The sequence below is a fragment of the Hylaeus anthracinus genome, unplaced genomic scaffold (genome assembly GCF_026225885.1).
Source record: "Hylaeus anthracinus isolate JK02 unplaced genomic scaffold, UHH_iyHylAnth1.0_haploid 11982, whole genome shotgun sequence".
In the NCBI taxonomy this organism is placed as follows: domain Eukaryota; kingdom Metazoa; phylum Arthropoda; class Insecta; order Hymenoptera; family Colletidae; genus Hylaeus; species Hylaeus anthracinus.
This window is the reverse complement of record NW_026534330.1, coordinates 12,583,622-12,598,674: the sequence shown is the minus strand read 5'-3', so window position 1 is coordinate 12,598,674 and position 15,053 is coordinate 12,583,622. Positions and strand designations below refer to the sequence as shown.

General features: G+C 42.9%; 2 protein-coding genes across 3 annotated transcripts in view; one reads left to right on the top strand and one right to left on the bottom strand.

Annotated features, from left to right (window-relative positions):
- The window catches only part of LOC128886392 (uncharacterized), an 83,891-nt gene extending 69,083 nt beyond the window's left edge, over positions 1-14,808 (bottom strand). The window contains exon 1 of the mRNA XM_054141253.1: positions 14,682-14,808. Coding sequence (XP_053997228.1) covers positions 14,682-14,766 — 85 coding nt within the window. The 5' untranslated portion in view covers positions 14,767-14,808. The remainder of the gene's footprint in view (positions 1-14,681) is intronic.
- Positions 1-15,053, top strand: part of LOC128886369 (tudor domain-containing protein 6) — a 229,245-nt gene that overhangs the window by 71,115 nt on the left and 143,077 nt on the right. The window lies entirely within an intron of this gene.

Sequence of the window (15,053 nt, the reverse complement as noted above, 5' to 3'; positions counted from 1 at the left end):
CGCTCGTCGCTGCCGGATAATTCGCTGATGGCTAATGGCCATCCAACCGAAGCGGTGCACGTGCAACGCGAATTTAATTCGGTGTTCCTGAATATTGGCGTGCTCGACGAGAAAGCGATCATATCGGACCGTTTCTGGAAGGCTTGGTCGAAAGAGCCAGCCAACTTGCTAAATAACCGCTCATTCCCCTTAAAGAGACGGGAAAAGGTCGAAACGAAAACCGACCGCGACTTCCGGCTCTGATTACATCTGGCCACGATTGGGTCTGACTTTTTCGAACCTGCGCGAAGTTCAGACGTTCAATTTACTCGTCTGACAGTCAATCGAGTCGGTTCCAAGCGTAGGAAAAATTGAGGAGAATCTGACGGTTTTAGATTTCTATTAATTTCTATTCTATTAATAAATTTAGATTTCTATTTAGTTCAATTTAGGTAAAGTGAAATAATTCATCCTCTATGGTTTGATTTATCTCTGTACGGTGACAGAAAAATCGAACTATCTCGAGGCTGATTAAGCGACCCATTTCTTTCCATCAGGGGCAACATAAATTCCGAGTGGAAGCTATTTTTCATACTGCGCGCAGATGGACGTAAACTACTTATGATAACAGCCAACGAAATAAGGAGCACGTGTAACGGATCGTCGTTTGTAACTTCCCCGAGTTTTCCAAGTGAAATAACCGCGAAATCTCCACCGAAGACTTTCGTTCCTGTCCTCTTGGAAACTTCCTCGGTTAATTTGTCAATAGGGCAGGAAGTTTGCCACATGTCCATGAATGTACACTTTTTAAATGGGAGAAGAAGAAAATCATTTTCCTAAGGTTGTCCCCTGTTTAAAAATTTTTTTTTTATTATTTGAGAACCTCAGATAAGGTTCATATTAGGTTGTCCCAAAAGTTTCTTCCGCGACTTGCACCCAGTTATCTTGTGTGGCAGTGTTTATATAAATAGACAACCTAATTTCTTAGATATTGATGTTGTAACAGTAATGGAGCCAAATGAATCGTACCCGATTCAATAATGTAACATTAGACATAAAATATTGTGTATGTATTACTTATTAATGAAATGGAAGAAACTTTCGGGACAACCTAATACCAGTAGTATGTATAATACAGTTTACGTGTACATTATATCCGCAGTTTACATTCTTTTGAGAAATTAAAAATACATAGACAAGCTTCAATATTAGGTTTCGCAACAAGCGATTCAACATTAAGTGGGAGACACAGTTTCATATTTTGGAGCTTCTTAATTAGCTTGATCCTTGAACTGTCGTAGAGCCTGCATTGCTAAATCACACGATTGATGTCTTCGATTTCATAATTGGATTTACATTTAGGGTCGCTTATTATCTTAATGCGGGCGAGACAGGCAGTAAGATTGTAATGCCCAGACCTAATACGATTTACTGTGACAATAAATTCTCTTTTATGTTTACCCCAAAAGTACCATGGTCTGCTACTGTCATTGAAATATAATTGGAAAAATGCTAAGAATTGCATCATAATTAATATCGCCAATTCATGTATAACAGGATCATGTAATTTACTCTGTCTGCTAGAGAATCACTCAACTATTTAATAGTCGGACGGAACGATACCATCGCGAGAATTAGTGATTTAATAACAACAGCATAGAACGATCTGTCCTAATTGCAGGTTACTTATATCAGGACGCAATGATCCCGTCATAAGAATACGCAATTAAGTAACAATAGCGTGGAACGATCAATGCTAAGTACAGGTTGCACAGAGCGATCCAATTACAGGAGCGCGTTCAACTCGTTGTAACACTTCTCACCAGCCTTGTCAGCTCGCACGTCGGTGTTTTATTTGTTTCCACGTGCGGTTGAAGTTTCATTTTAGGTGTGAAAGCGAATTTTCTGAACCGTGTTTTGTACACCATTTATGCTTCCTTTCTTCGTTTGCTCGTTTTATTTTAATTTCACCAAGGAAAAAGGGAAAATAAATAATATTTAATAACAACTCGGGAATCTAGCGAATAGTTGACTTGGTTTAACGTATTTCCTAAACCATTATCGGACCACTAGAATCGACCCTTGTTGGGAGTTGCCAGAACACGATCTGGAACGCTATGGATGTGCCTTCGCAGACTTGTCCATCGCGAACGTTTCCGTGGCTGTTCGGAGGCTAAGGAAACTTCATTTTCCGATTCCGCTTGGCGCTACGTAAATCCGTTTATGACGCATCTTAGGATTAGCGAAATCCTCTCGGGCTTTGCTTCGACTGATGCGCGCGCGCGCGCGGCTGGCTCGATCAAAATTTTAGTGGCCGTCGTCTTTCCTGCGCGTTTATTTGCGAATACTGTAGTTCAAGGCGTGGATTCATTTCGAGACTATCCACATGTACAGAGTCGTCATCGTTTTCCATTTAAGTAGTATATTAAGCCGCGGCTTCGGGAGATGGAATAAATGATTGGAATGTCACTTAACCACTTAACTACTTTTTTATTGTATTGGTTCACGATCACGTACAGAGTTTTGGTGGGTCTTCGGGGTATATATATCTTCTGCAGTGATAACGTTTTGAAGGAGATAGGGGAGGTTTGACGCATCAGGGATGGTGACGATGCACTGATGTGGCGCGACTTCTTGTTTTGTCGGCTATCACTGCCCTTTGAACGGATGGGATAATGAAACCGTGTCAAGGCCTGCTAGTTGTTGTCTATGTGTCATCCCATAACAGTACAATTCCAAGATGGAAATGCACTATATCCTCTAATAAAGTTCAATTCTGTTTCCCAACCCCCTGGCTAAAATCAGAATTACTCCTCTAACCACAATCCATCTCTCGAATCCCTTGTATCGCTCCAAGAGTATCCCAATGAACCTCGCGATTAAATCGGTTATAAAAATCCTCCGTAAACTGCAGGTCACGACCATTCCCATCGATCCAGGTCAGCGCAAAAGGAGAACAGGATAGAATTTTCAATGTATTTTTCGCGCAGCACGTCTCACGGCTGCGGACGTTATCAGATAAGCGCCAGATGAACGTGTAGCTCGACGCTGGAGGTAGTTCTTTCGTTGAAACATGGCTCCCCACCTACCGTCCAAACATTCTCGAGGTTGGACGATGTTCTGGCCGCTTTTTCGCGTGCTTTCGAGCGGATCTCGCTATGCGAAACTCGATCCTCGGTGTGTCTAACGGCCGCGCGCGCAACAACCCTCTCCGTTGAACAATAAAATCAGCTGCGCGCAAATAGAAACGTACACTGACGACGATAACTGAAGCGACAGAGGGAAGGGAGGAGGGGGACCAGAAGGGGACGTGCTCGGTGTCGGGACACATTACCAAAAGCAGAGACAGTCCCGGTTATGGCGGTCGTAAAGTCTAAATTACAGGTGCATAGCGCGGAAGCCCGGCTATTTTGCATCCGACGAGCCGTTATTCTCCCGCTCTCCGTTGTTGTAATCTTCATACGACCTTGCGCGGAAAAACGGCTGCTCGCTTTTAGAGACGACGGTATCTTCTAGTCTTGAATTAGTCCACGGAACGTTGCATAATTAATACATGGGGGGGGGGGGAATACCGCTGAGATGCGCGAGGACACCGAGACCAAAGGCATGGAATTAGCACAGAAGGGCGGAGAATGTAAGCCAAAAGTAGAATCGTCAGAAAGTGGAAGTGATTCTAATGTCTACGCGCGAGGAGTGCCATTGAGTCCCGTTTGTAAGTCACAGGGAAGATCCTGTGGCACTTTTCTCGCAATTTGTAAACCTAATAGACCGTGTGTAAGATCACACATGTCCAATTATATTTTCGAATGCAACTACCTCCAAACAACTACCTTAAAACGTATTCAGAATCAATCCTCAAACCAAACAAAAATTGAAAATCCTCCGCAGCTTATCTCTGATCGTTCCCTTCGATCGAACCCCTCGTATCGATCCAGAGAAATAATAAACCCGAGGAAACATCGACAGAATTGAAAGTTTTATTAGCAAGCGGTTCGCTCACACCCGTACGTGACAATCCCCGTTTGTTTTGTTTTGTTTCGCCTTTTCCGTTTCTGCTCATGCTCGTGCCTGATGTAATCACTATCGAGATAAGTGCTCGGGGAACGCTGGATTCCGTTTTGCGTTGAAACTTCACCATTCCCGAAAAAAAACCTGTGCAGGTTTTATTCGGTCATTTTGCATTAGCAAGAATAAAGAGATTCAGTCGTTTTTCCAGGAGAAATTAAAGCGGGGGATTCTAGAAGGTTGCTTTGATCGCTGAAGAGCCCATTTAGATTCTGGTAGGTGGCAGAGTTTGGTTCTTGATGAATTCCTGGGCAGGAAGTGTGAGTGCGTTGGAAGGTTCGGGGATTCATTTGAGTGTCTGTAGAAGCGCTTGAAAATGTAAGAATTCGATTTATTTTAGATAAGGATTTAATTACTCCGAAAATACCTCATCGTCCGATAAATACCAATTTATCTGCTTTTCAACCAGACCCTATGGGTCCATTAATCCACGTGCGCAAAGATAGAAGTGATTGTTCGCTGGAAACGAAAATAAAAACGTATGTAACTCTCGATAAATCTTCGCGTTGGAGAGCTTTGATAGTTCGTACATCCACTTTGTTTCTTCGAAATTGATACCGCCGGGTTCTCGTCGAGTTTCCATGTAAGAAACACGTTTGATCGTTCGAAGAGTTTATTTTTCGTAATTACCACCGCGAGCTTTCGTGCCACTTTTTTTTATTCGTTTAGCTGAAAAATCCGTGTTTGATCGTTCGACGAGTTTTACTGCGTGTAAGTAGCGGCGAATATTGGGAATCAGAGAAACATACTCTGTATTTGTTACCAGAGTTTAGTACTGAAATTATTGAACAATCAAGTGGTACACTCTCGTATTAACTCAAATTGTAGTCGAAGAAACGTTGCAGGATAGGTACATTGGTACTTTCAAATTGGTATAACTGTTCGACTACTTTGAAACCACTCACCTCTAGGACATCATTATAAAAAAAATATGTTACACATCTCCTAGCTTTCGCCCTTCTGCTCCACGGAAATACGTCTTCTCTTTAAAAAAAAAAAAAAAAAAGGAAGACACGCAATTTCATTTTTTCCTCCGAGTTCGTTTTCCTGGTTTTCTCTCCCTGGTCCGCTTTTTTCGGTTATTTTCTTGAGTTCCCGGGGCAGACAGCGCTCGCGGAGACGTTATTTAAATAGGAGCAGCCGCATTTTTCACGGGGACCTGGGCCCAGACGATAGTCATTTTTAATAACCGCCGCAACTTGGGTCTGCCTGTCCGCCAGGTTGACGAGCGCGAACATCCCTCTCCGCGTTGTACCCGCACGTCGCACATCCGTCTGCTCGTTTCGGATGCATACGAACGACCGTTTACACAGAAGCTGGGGCACAGTCGCTCGCGCTCGATCCCATGAAACTTAAATTTCCTTCGAAACGGCCACGGAGTTACGCTCTCTCGCGAGGTAACGCGCTTCTGAAATTCCTAAGGCAGACATCTCTCTCCCGGACGCGGTACGTCTCTTTCATCCGAGCACCCTCGTCTTTTCTCTCTCCACACCCCCTTCCTCCCGTCACCCTTTCACCCTTCGGTGTTGCTTGGTTCACGTGAAACTGCCGGAATTACCGGCTCTCCGGCATAAACTCGCGTGCATATATCGAGTGACGTAAAACTCACTGCCAGAGCGAGAGAACCTCGACGGACGGGGGTTCAGCGAACGTGGGAGGGATGAAACGGCGGGAGGGTAGTGAAACAGATAAAGGCGGCGATAAAGAAGGGAGCAGGAAGGAAGCAGAGAAGGGTGGCGTAGTTCTGAATTTGGCGTTTAAATCCCCTGGTATCTCGTCCCTCCTCGCTACCCCGGCGAGCTTCAACCATCCCCCGTGCAGTCGCGTCTCCGTTGCACTCGTTCAACCCTGGCACGCACACGTTTTCAACCCCCCCTCGACGGTGCCGCGAAATGGCGGCTGTTCATTCTCGCCCGCGGGAGAGATAGCTCTCTGTGCAGGCAAACAGAGAAACATGAAGGACGAGAATCTGCGGCACGACGGGGTGGTAAAGGGGTTGTAGTGACAGCGCGAGAAGGGGAAGAATGGAGAACGAAGGTGTGCGTTATTGATATTTCGGAATCGATAACCGATGACGCCTCCGGTGTTATCGATGCAACCTGCTTTTAAGGGCACGTGTGTGACGGATTTCTTGCCGAGTCGTCGCTAGGGTTGCTCCAAGGGTTGTTTTAAAAGCTTCTGTACCTCTCTGAATGTTTTTCAAGATCACATTTAAAATATTCATGCCCTCGTTTCCAAAGAATTTTATAAGAGTGCACCTACCTGCAAGTGGACATTTTATAATTAAAATGTAAATTAACTCGGAGTAATATCCAAGCAACCGTTATGTAAACGTTTCAGGTAGAAATACTACAGTTTCTTTTAGTCTGTAATGTAAGACCATTTGTACAGAAGACTTGAGTCTTTTTTACCCTATTACACGGCTGAATGGGGGCGCTTTTCATCGTGAAAGTTTCATTCGTGCTAATTAATTTTTACATCGTGTGCTTTTGACGAATTTTATATCACAATTTTTCATAAATACGATCGAAACTTGCAAGTTTAAATGTATTTACTCCTAGAAACAGATTCTAAAAATGAATCCGATACTTGGATATAAAACTAACAAATGTATTTTGACATTTTGCAAATTGATTTGCTCGAAAGCGAAGCCTCCTATAAACAAAATATATATCCCATGTTTTATTTGGCTTTTCGTGGATTAACCTTCTTCTGGATTGTAATACCACCTGTTACGAGGCTTCCATATCGCAAGGGTCCTCGAACGAAGGGTTGTTCCAGCTTTTGCGTTTGATCCTTTCAATGGTACTACTGTTTCGATAACTATTACTTTTTTTTTTCATTTACGTTCGGTCCTGATTTTTTTTGCAAACCTCCAACAATAAAAATGGCTCAGTCTAAACGGAATTCCAATTTTCAAATCAAATTATACCTGAGTCGTGTCACGATATAAATTAACATATCAAAACAGTATTCTTAATGAAATATTTATGTACGAGTAAATGTTCGTTTGTTTGAAAAACAAAAGGTACTCTAACTCGACAGTGTATCTTGTGTATTTCAGCACACTATATTTTTCCAGATGATTGGCTGCCTCGAAACGCAAAATTTATCGTTATTTTACGTAAACTTTGTCGACGAATGGGCAGTAACGCATTCGTGCGGGTATATTTTTGAACGGCGCAATGTTTGAAACAATATCCTAAAAATTCATACTTCTACGGCTCATCAAGATAAGTTTATTTATGATATCGTCGAGTAATCTACGATTATCACTTTTTTATTCGCGTCGCGTTGAAATTTTTCGCGCCTGTAACAAATTGAACTGTTCTTGGTTTATCTATCTATGCACTTTTGCGCGTTGTTTTCAACCCCCTCCTGTTATTTATACTCGCTGGTCTTTCGCGTTTACCTTTCATTAATATTTAACGGTTCATAATTTAGTTCCGTTTATGCGGTATCATAACCATACAGACAGTATTCATAATTTTAACCAAACGATTCTCGTAATGTATTATTTTTGTCAGCTTTTTTTTTTCATTTATTTTGATGTCGATGATATCGATTATCTTTTCGTCATCTTTTCGTAGTTTATTCTGTTTCCACAAAGATTGACAATGACAGATAAAGTAATGCATTCCGGCATTGTGCATACCTCGAAAACCTCCGTGTCTCATTTCCACCCTATCTCACGTCCCTAGCCCTTCCTCTGCATTCAGTGCACCAACAATGGAACGACCGTAACACACCTACCTACTGTTACCTGTTAATTGCGATGTAACATTGCTTGCGACTGTATAGACCCTGTTCGCAACTAGTCCCCAGGTTTAACCCCTATTGTTGCACTGAGCTCCAACGGTAAGAAACAAGAGAAACTACCCTTACCAGTGGAGACTAGAGAGGGACCAAGTTTGAAGTACCAGTTCTCAATGGATAGTACAGCAACGAGTAGGCTAGTTATTAGGATATAATCGCGGCCTCTAGTAGCCCTGCTCATGGTCCTCCCGTCCGAGGGGTGGTGTCGTAATCCTCGGAACTCTCGTGGTACATCACAGTCGTAGCCTCGATTTACCCTACCTAGAATTTTCTCAGCGAAATCTGCTCGACATGGATGCCTTACTTAACCAGAAGAACGTGGAGTGTCTCGATCGGCGTCAGATCGCTCTTAATTGCGGGTAAACGAATTAATTGCGCGCCAGGAACAGGGGATGTTAAGGCGTAGAATATGTCGATCGACCCGCTTCCACGCAATTACCACGGCGAATGTATTTTCGGGCGGTAAACTCGAAACCGCGAGGGCTCGTAGAAAAAAGAAAAAAGAAAAAAGAAATCCTCATCGAGTAGCTCGTTGCCATAACGAGTGAACCTCGTCCGTTTTCCAGCCTACGTAATTGAAATCCAAACACCCTTGGCGTGAGCGCTTGTTTTTTCTTCCCTCCTCTTTCGGCGATAGGCGGCGGAGGGGTAGGAGGGAGGAGGCGAGAGTGTGCCTCCGTCCTCGATTTACGCGCGGCGTAATTTTCAATCGATCCCAAGGGTGCTCTCACGATTCCTCGAGGAGTCGAGACGAGGTCAACAAGCTCTCGAAACTGTACAAAGCGCCATTACACGTCTAGCGCGAACGCGGGAGAACGCTGGGTGATCCTTTTCCCAGCGAGGGGTCAGAGAGGCTCGGAAGTTGGCGAACCGATCCCGCCCAGCTGAGTTCCAGCGTCAACAACAGCGTCGGAGCCACCAGGCGACGTGTTCCCATAGAAATAAACCCTATGCCGCTGTTAATGACCTGCTATTATTGTCCCGGTTTTCGCTGCGTACTCCCGGTGCATGGCAGTCCAATCAGCGCCGGGTTTATTGGCTTTTAATTGATTACAAATGACGGTTTGATTGAACCTCTCGCTCTCACTGCTCGCGGTGCTAAGCTCTCTTTTCGCCTTGGATCGACTTACTTCGATCGGACAGCTTCTGGATCCTCCTGACCGAACATCTGTCTTTTGCCTTGTTTATAGGCAAGGTTTCTGAAAATTTTTGTTTGTTTGTATCGAAAAGGTGCCTTATTCACCACTGCGTTGTTGACAAAAATCTGGAAACTCTTTGGTAGATCGATTGCTCGTCCTAAAACGAATCAAAAAGTCCTTTACCATTTTACAATCTGAGACTTCCTTATCGAGATACGAGGAATTGAAGTTCTGCGCGTGTTGAACGTCTGCGCAGACGCGCGATTAGCTGACTAGCGTCAACATAGCGCGCTCCAAGACCTACATTGGCAAACTTTAATCGCTCGTATCTGGGTAACGAAGCTTCGCATTGCAAAATAGTTAAGAACTTTTCGATCTCTTTTTACAACTACAATTGCCATGGACGTATAGTTTCTCGAAAAATAAAGATGTTCAAACAGATCCTGTAATTATACATTCTTTAGATGATCGAACATCTTTACTATCATTCGTGTACAGTGAAGCTTCATCCTAATTCTCGTCGTTTCCTTTCATTAAATAATAATAATAATAATAATTCACTAGTTACTCCAGCCACTCTTAGCCGCTGGGAAAAATCTTTTCCACTTTTCTCGATCGCGTCGGGCACTCAAATTCATTATTAACACGCCGTTTGCCAGATGGCCAGGGTCGCGTTCGATTCGCGTTATTTCAGCGAGATAAAAGTAGCTCGCGCGCCATTTCGAGGTGTCTGATATTAAAAACTCTCCTCGGCTCCTTTGACTCCGGGCAATAATTTAAATAAAAAGTGTTTAGAGCTCTTTTACACCGAGGGGAAAATCGCGTTTCGCGACGGATCCCCGCTTTTATGGGATTGCGACTCGTTAGAATTCTATTCGTATATCTGTCCGGTTTTGCCATCCGCTAATTACGATTTAACCCTTTGGCTCCCATGCCGCAGCGCGGCTCTCTCACAAAGCTGAAATTTACAATTCCGTTAATGCAACGTATTAAATCGGGATCAATTATTCGAGTGATTTTATATTATATTTGATTGTGGCGTTCTTTCTCGCGATATTATGTCCGTTGCACAGGACGATTTCGCCGTCCAAACGAAAAATATTCCAATAATACCTCCGCCGTTTTCGAGGCAATCCACCCGCTGCTTTCGTCGTTTTCAATTATAACGAATTAACATTTTTAATTAAAGCTCCTTATCGGAACGGAAGATACCATTTTCGAGAGGCCATTTTATTCGAGATTTCAGTTTAAACATCCATCGAGTTTTTCCAACGAAAATTGGCGTCCTTGTACGATCCAGGATCGCGTCGATAATTAGTAAAGGGGCTTTAGGAAAGTAAACGTGATCGCGATTAGACGTGAAAGATCTTTAGATGTCCCTTTTTGATAGAATATTTTACACTGTCGTCTACCAAAGTCATTTTACCCAAATGTCATCAACATTAGGTTTTACAGAACGTGGACATTTTGATCCATTACTATGTTCACAAAGTTTTATAGTAACCGTGTATATTTTCGTCAACCTCTTGTACTGACTTTTATCCATATAAAAAGACAAGCATATATACAAGTTTATTTTTGTCTAACGATAACCCTCCTAATTAATTTCAGTAAATCGATTTCACTTATTAATTTTTATTTTTCGTAAACCTAGTGTTAATGAAGCTTCCCAGAAGAATTCGTTTGAATTCGAAACCGCGGTAAACCCAGAAATAAGGGTTTCGCGTGACGTTAAAACCGGAATCCCCTACACGATACTTTCAAAGAGCTCGCAACCATAGACGTAATCTGCTGAGATCACATTTTGCCTGCAGATCCTGGAATTACGCTTGGAAGTAGCTTAAAAGACAAAAGATACGCAAATCAGTTTCGCCATACTCGAGTTACCCGCACTGTGAAAATAATTAGTTTCTTAAAGCCAATTCGCGTACCTCGCTGTTGTGGAATTCACCTTGCGCCACTTCGTGTCGTATCGTTTGATTACAAACTTTGCTTCCAACGGACTTTGCGCTATTCGGCTTCTTGCATCGCGAGAAAATTCCTAGAAATTGACGTAATAGAAAAATAAACATCAGCGATGGATTTGCTAATTATTCGATTAGATTTAATTCATCGGTCACTTATCATTTTATCAGAGTATTTATTAATTTAGAGCCACCTAAATAACGAATATATAATCCCTTTTTCGATAAATATAATAAATTACACAAAGCACGAGTTTAAAGTCTTCAATCGATCTCAAAGTTTGCTGACTTTTGTCTGTTCAGCAGAGAATGAAATGCCTGGAATTCTTCGAAGAAATGGTCGCTTCGATTATCCTCGACGCAATGAGGTCCGTTTCTGGAGCGACGTCCCCGAACTTTCATCGAAATAATTATGCATTGTCCGCGTAGTACTTTCTAAATCTTCTTACCCGCGGCGTTGTTACCGTATCTGATAATCTCGATGTCTCCCGTTCCGCAGAAAGTCGCTCTCACGTGCGGCAATCTCTCTTTCTTTAATTTATAGCTGGGGCGGTATCAACCGCGACCTTTCGGCGCTACGAACTCAACCTTTCTCGCGTACGCTCTGTCACAAAAGGGACTTACGTGGGGACTAGATCGAATCCTAATCGCCTAGAGAAGCCTACGTGTCTGCGCGACAAACAGCTACGCACGGCTCAGAGCAGACGTGTACCAATTAAACTAACGAACTTAACGGATTACAATTTGTGTTTTCCACATCTCTGATTGAGTCGGCTTATTTTCCATCGATCGATATCAGTCGAGTAATTTTGGTATCGAATAGAGTATTGCAATAAAAAGATAGTTTAAGGAGAACCAAAACGTTTGCAATACTTTCATTGACTGTTCTATGTTTATTTCCACTTGACCTATTTAAGAATATTCGAACTTCTTCTTTAAAAAGTATTCACCCTCGTAATGTACCTACCCTTACCGTGAAGCTAGATTTTTAGACGTTGCAGAGCTGCTCTGAATTTTCCCCGTGTCTCGCAATAATTAACATAAGCCAAGAACATCACTGACGTTTTGAACTTAACGAAGACGGTGATCGTAGCAGGTGAATCAATTTCGCTTGGTAGTCGCGTTGTTTCACACGACTCCTTCAGCGGCTCAAGCAGCTTTCATCCTCTTGTTCGTCGTCTAGCCTCCCTAGGAGGCGTGTAAACGATGTTCTCCACGATGCGATAAGTGTCACGTTACCGGCGGACGGGGTTAAGCTATCGATACACGAGAGGCTCGATGCTTTCGAAATATCCATCCCCGACGAATAGTTCCTCGAAGTCGATGGGAAATTCGATTAGAAGAGCGTCGAAGGCAAAAGGAATGCAATCAGAGAGGGTGCAACATTCTTATCTGAACGAACTTTTCAAGTGACGAATAATGGATAAACATTTATTTAACTATTCGATTAACCTTCAAAGATATGCACCCTCTCCAGAAGTATCGAAAAATTCAATTAACCCAACGATCGAATGAACGAGATTTCAAAAATACAGAGTTCCATTCGAAGAAAATTAAAATTCTTCTTTTAAGATTTTCCCTGCATCTAGTTCGATTCCGTTCCTTTTCCACTTGCAAACCTAATTTCATCGCCGGTAACGGCGTCTCATTAAAAAATATCACGCGTCATCGGGTTTTTCCTGCGACGAAATTACTTTTGCATAGAATTAATCTCGCGCAGAAAGCCACTCTTCCCGTAATTCGTTTAACGGTCGCGTTAATTTACGTGTTCGAATCTTGTAGACCGCCATAGCTCGTCGCGGGGTGGCGATAAATTGTCTTCAGTTTCATCCCCGTACGTTTTTCATGCTCGAATAAGGAAAAAATTCAGTCGCCGAGGGGCGCGTGAATGGAAACGACTAGCCAGAGATACAGACAGGGGTTGAAGAGGAGGGAGAAAACACACTGTTGCTTGGCAAGCCAGCGCGCTTTCGGCCTCTACATAGTCATGATTCGTGTAATCGCACTCTTCACCCCATTTCTAACTATAGAATGCAACACACGACTCCTGCACTCGCACACGTGCTCGCTCTCTATGCGCCACAAGTGGCCGCGCGAGCACATCGTTTACCAGTCATGTACTCTGTCACTTTGAGCTTCGTCCCTTGTAACCACCTACCGTGTTTCCTATTGTTTCTACGATTTAGATAATCGTATTTCCTCGCGTGTTTCGATGCTTGCATCGACTGTCGTTCCGTCTAACGTCAATCTAGTTTGCGAAGTGACGTTATAATGGAAATTATTTCTTGTCAAACATCCCATTTTTATTTTATCCGACATAGAACTGTACCAAACACGTTCAGAAAACGGGAAATCAAAAGACTTTCGCTTATGAATCATTATCAACAAATTTCCAGCAAATATCCACTGCCGAGTCAGTCAGAATTTCCACCGTGCCTCCCGGAACTGGCAGGCCTGGATTGATTGATACATTATGGCTGCTGAATGTTTACAGATATTCCAATCGAGCTTCGTTGTTTACTTTCGTCCAGAATGAAATTCGAATCGACGGTATGAAATCAACAAACGTGCGCGCGTACGAGAAATCGATTTTTGGATTTTAATCCGCCATCGCCGACGCGAACATCCTAATGCTGCAATTTCCTTGATTAAATGTGAGTCTTTCGTTATAAACGTCGATGGAAATTTTTATTCCATCAACGATATTTGTGTCCGGAATGTTGTTGCCTTGTTCGTTCGTCTAGTGCATTATCGGGGGGGAAACGTGGCAAAGTAATCCTATCATCGGCGGAGGTATGAAATTTTCAGTTGATGGTAATGTAGGGCTATGTAGGGGGTTCGGCTGAATTTACGATTAACGAGAATACGAAATGGCAGTCGTCAGCCCTTTGATTAATATTGAATTTGCTGGATATTGTAAATAATTGCACATAATCGATTAATAGTGCGCCCGTGCGTACAAACGCGTACCAAAAACCGGCAGTCTGACTCGATTATGGACGCTGCGGGCGATGCCACGAGACGCTTTCGTCATTCACTGCAATTGGAACGTTGAACCATTACGCCATGGCGCAAAGTGACAAGGTCGATGTCTATCTCGCGAGTGTCGCGTAGTCGAGTATGAGAACGCAAAGTGCCTGGAATTGGGTCGGGCCTGCTTATTGCAGAAAGGAACAAGGTGCGCTCTCAAAACTGCGACGATTCAGTGAGAAGTAACGCAAGCAGTGTCTAAAAAGAAAGTAACGTTGTTATTCCTGTGTATTAGAAGCTAGTGTAATACATGGTTTTCTGACAAACCACTCCTCAAGACATAAAACCATCTAATCTAAAAAAGCAGTGACCAACGTACATAAATAAACACATTCAAAATTGAAAAGAAAGTAACGTTGTCATTCCTGTGTATTAGAGTATAGTTGCAGTAACGTTGCATGCACGTATCACCACGGCCATGTACTACATGGTTTTCTGATAAACGATTCCTCAAGATATAAAGCCAAACAATCTCAAACATACACACAGCCTCATAAGGTAACATAAAGTACCCTTTAAGTCTATTAAAGAAATTCGTCTAATTTAAATGATGAGTCTGATGTTTCCAAATAAATGTTTCATGATAAATATTAACACGGACAAACTTTTCACATAAGTATGTTTATAATGAATATTTATTTGGGAGCATCAAATCTATCATTTAATTTAGACATACAAACATTCATACCTTGTATATCCACGATTTTGTAACCAGAAAGGCCAGTGTCATCGGGGTAAATTCGTCCTATCACGATGTTTCTCCTTCGTCGCATCCACCAGTCAGGAAAGTACCATAAAACTTGACCCAAATGACAGCGACGACTTTCTCCGGATGCCCCAAGGGTACGCGATAAAACACGGGCCCCCATCCCCGAGCGTTCTGCTGGAGAGGTGACAAATAATCGTCAGACACCTCTGGAATAGCGATTCTTGGAACCGTTCCAGCGCCGCCATGATTTAGAGGCATGTTTACACGAGCTTTTCCCACCGTTTTGAACCGTCGAAACCATCTTGTGCAGCGTATTAAAACCCTGTCGTGGGCCGATGGTGTTTCCTGCGG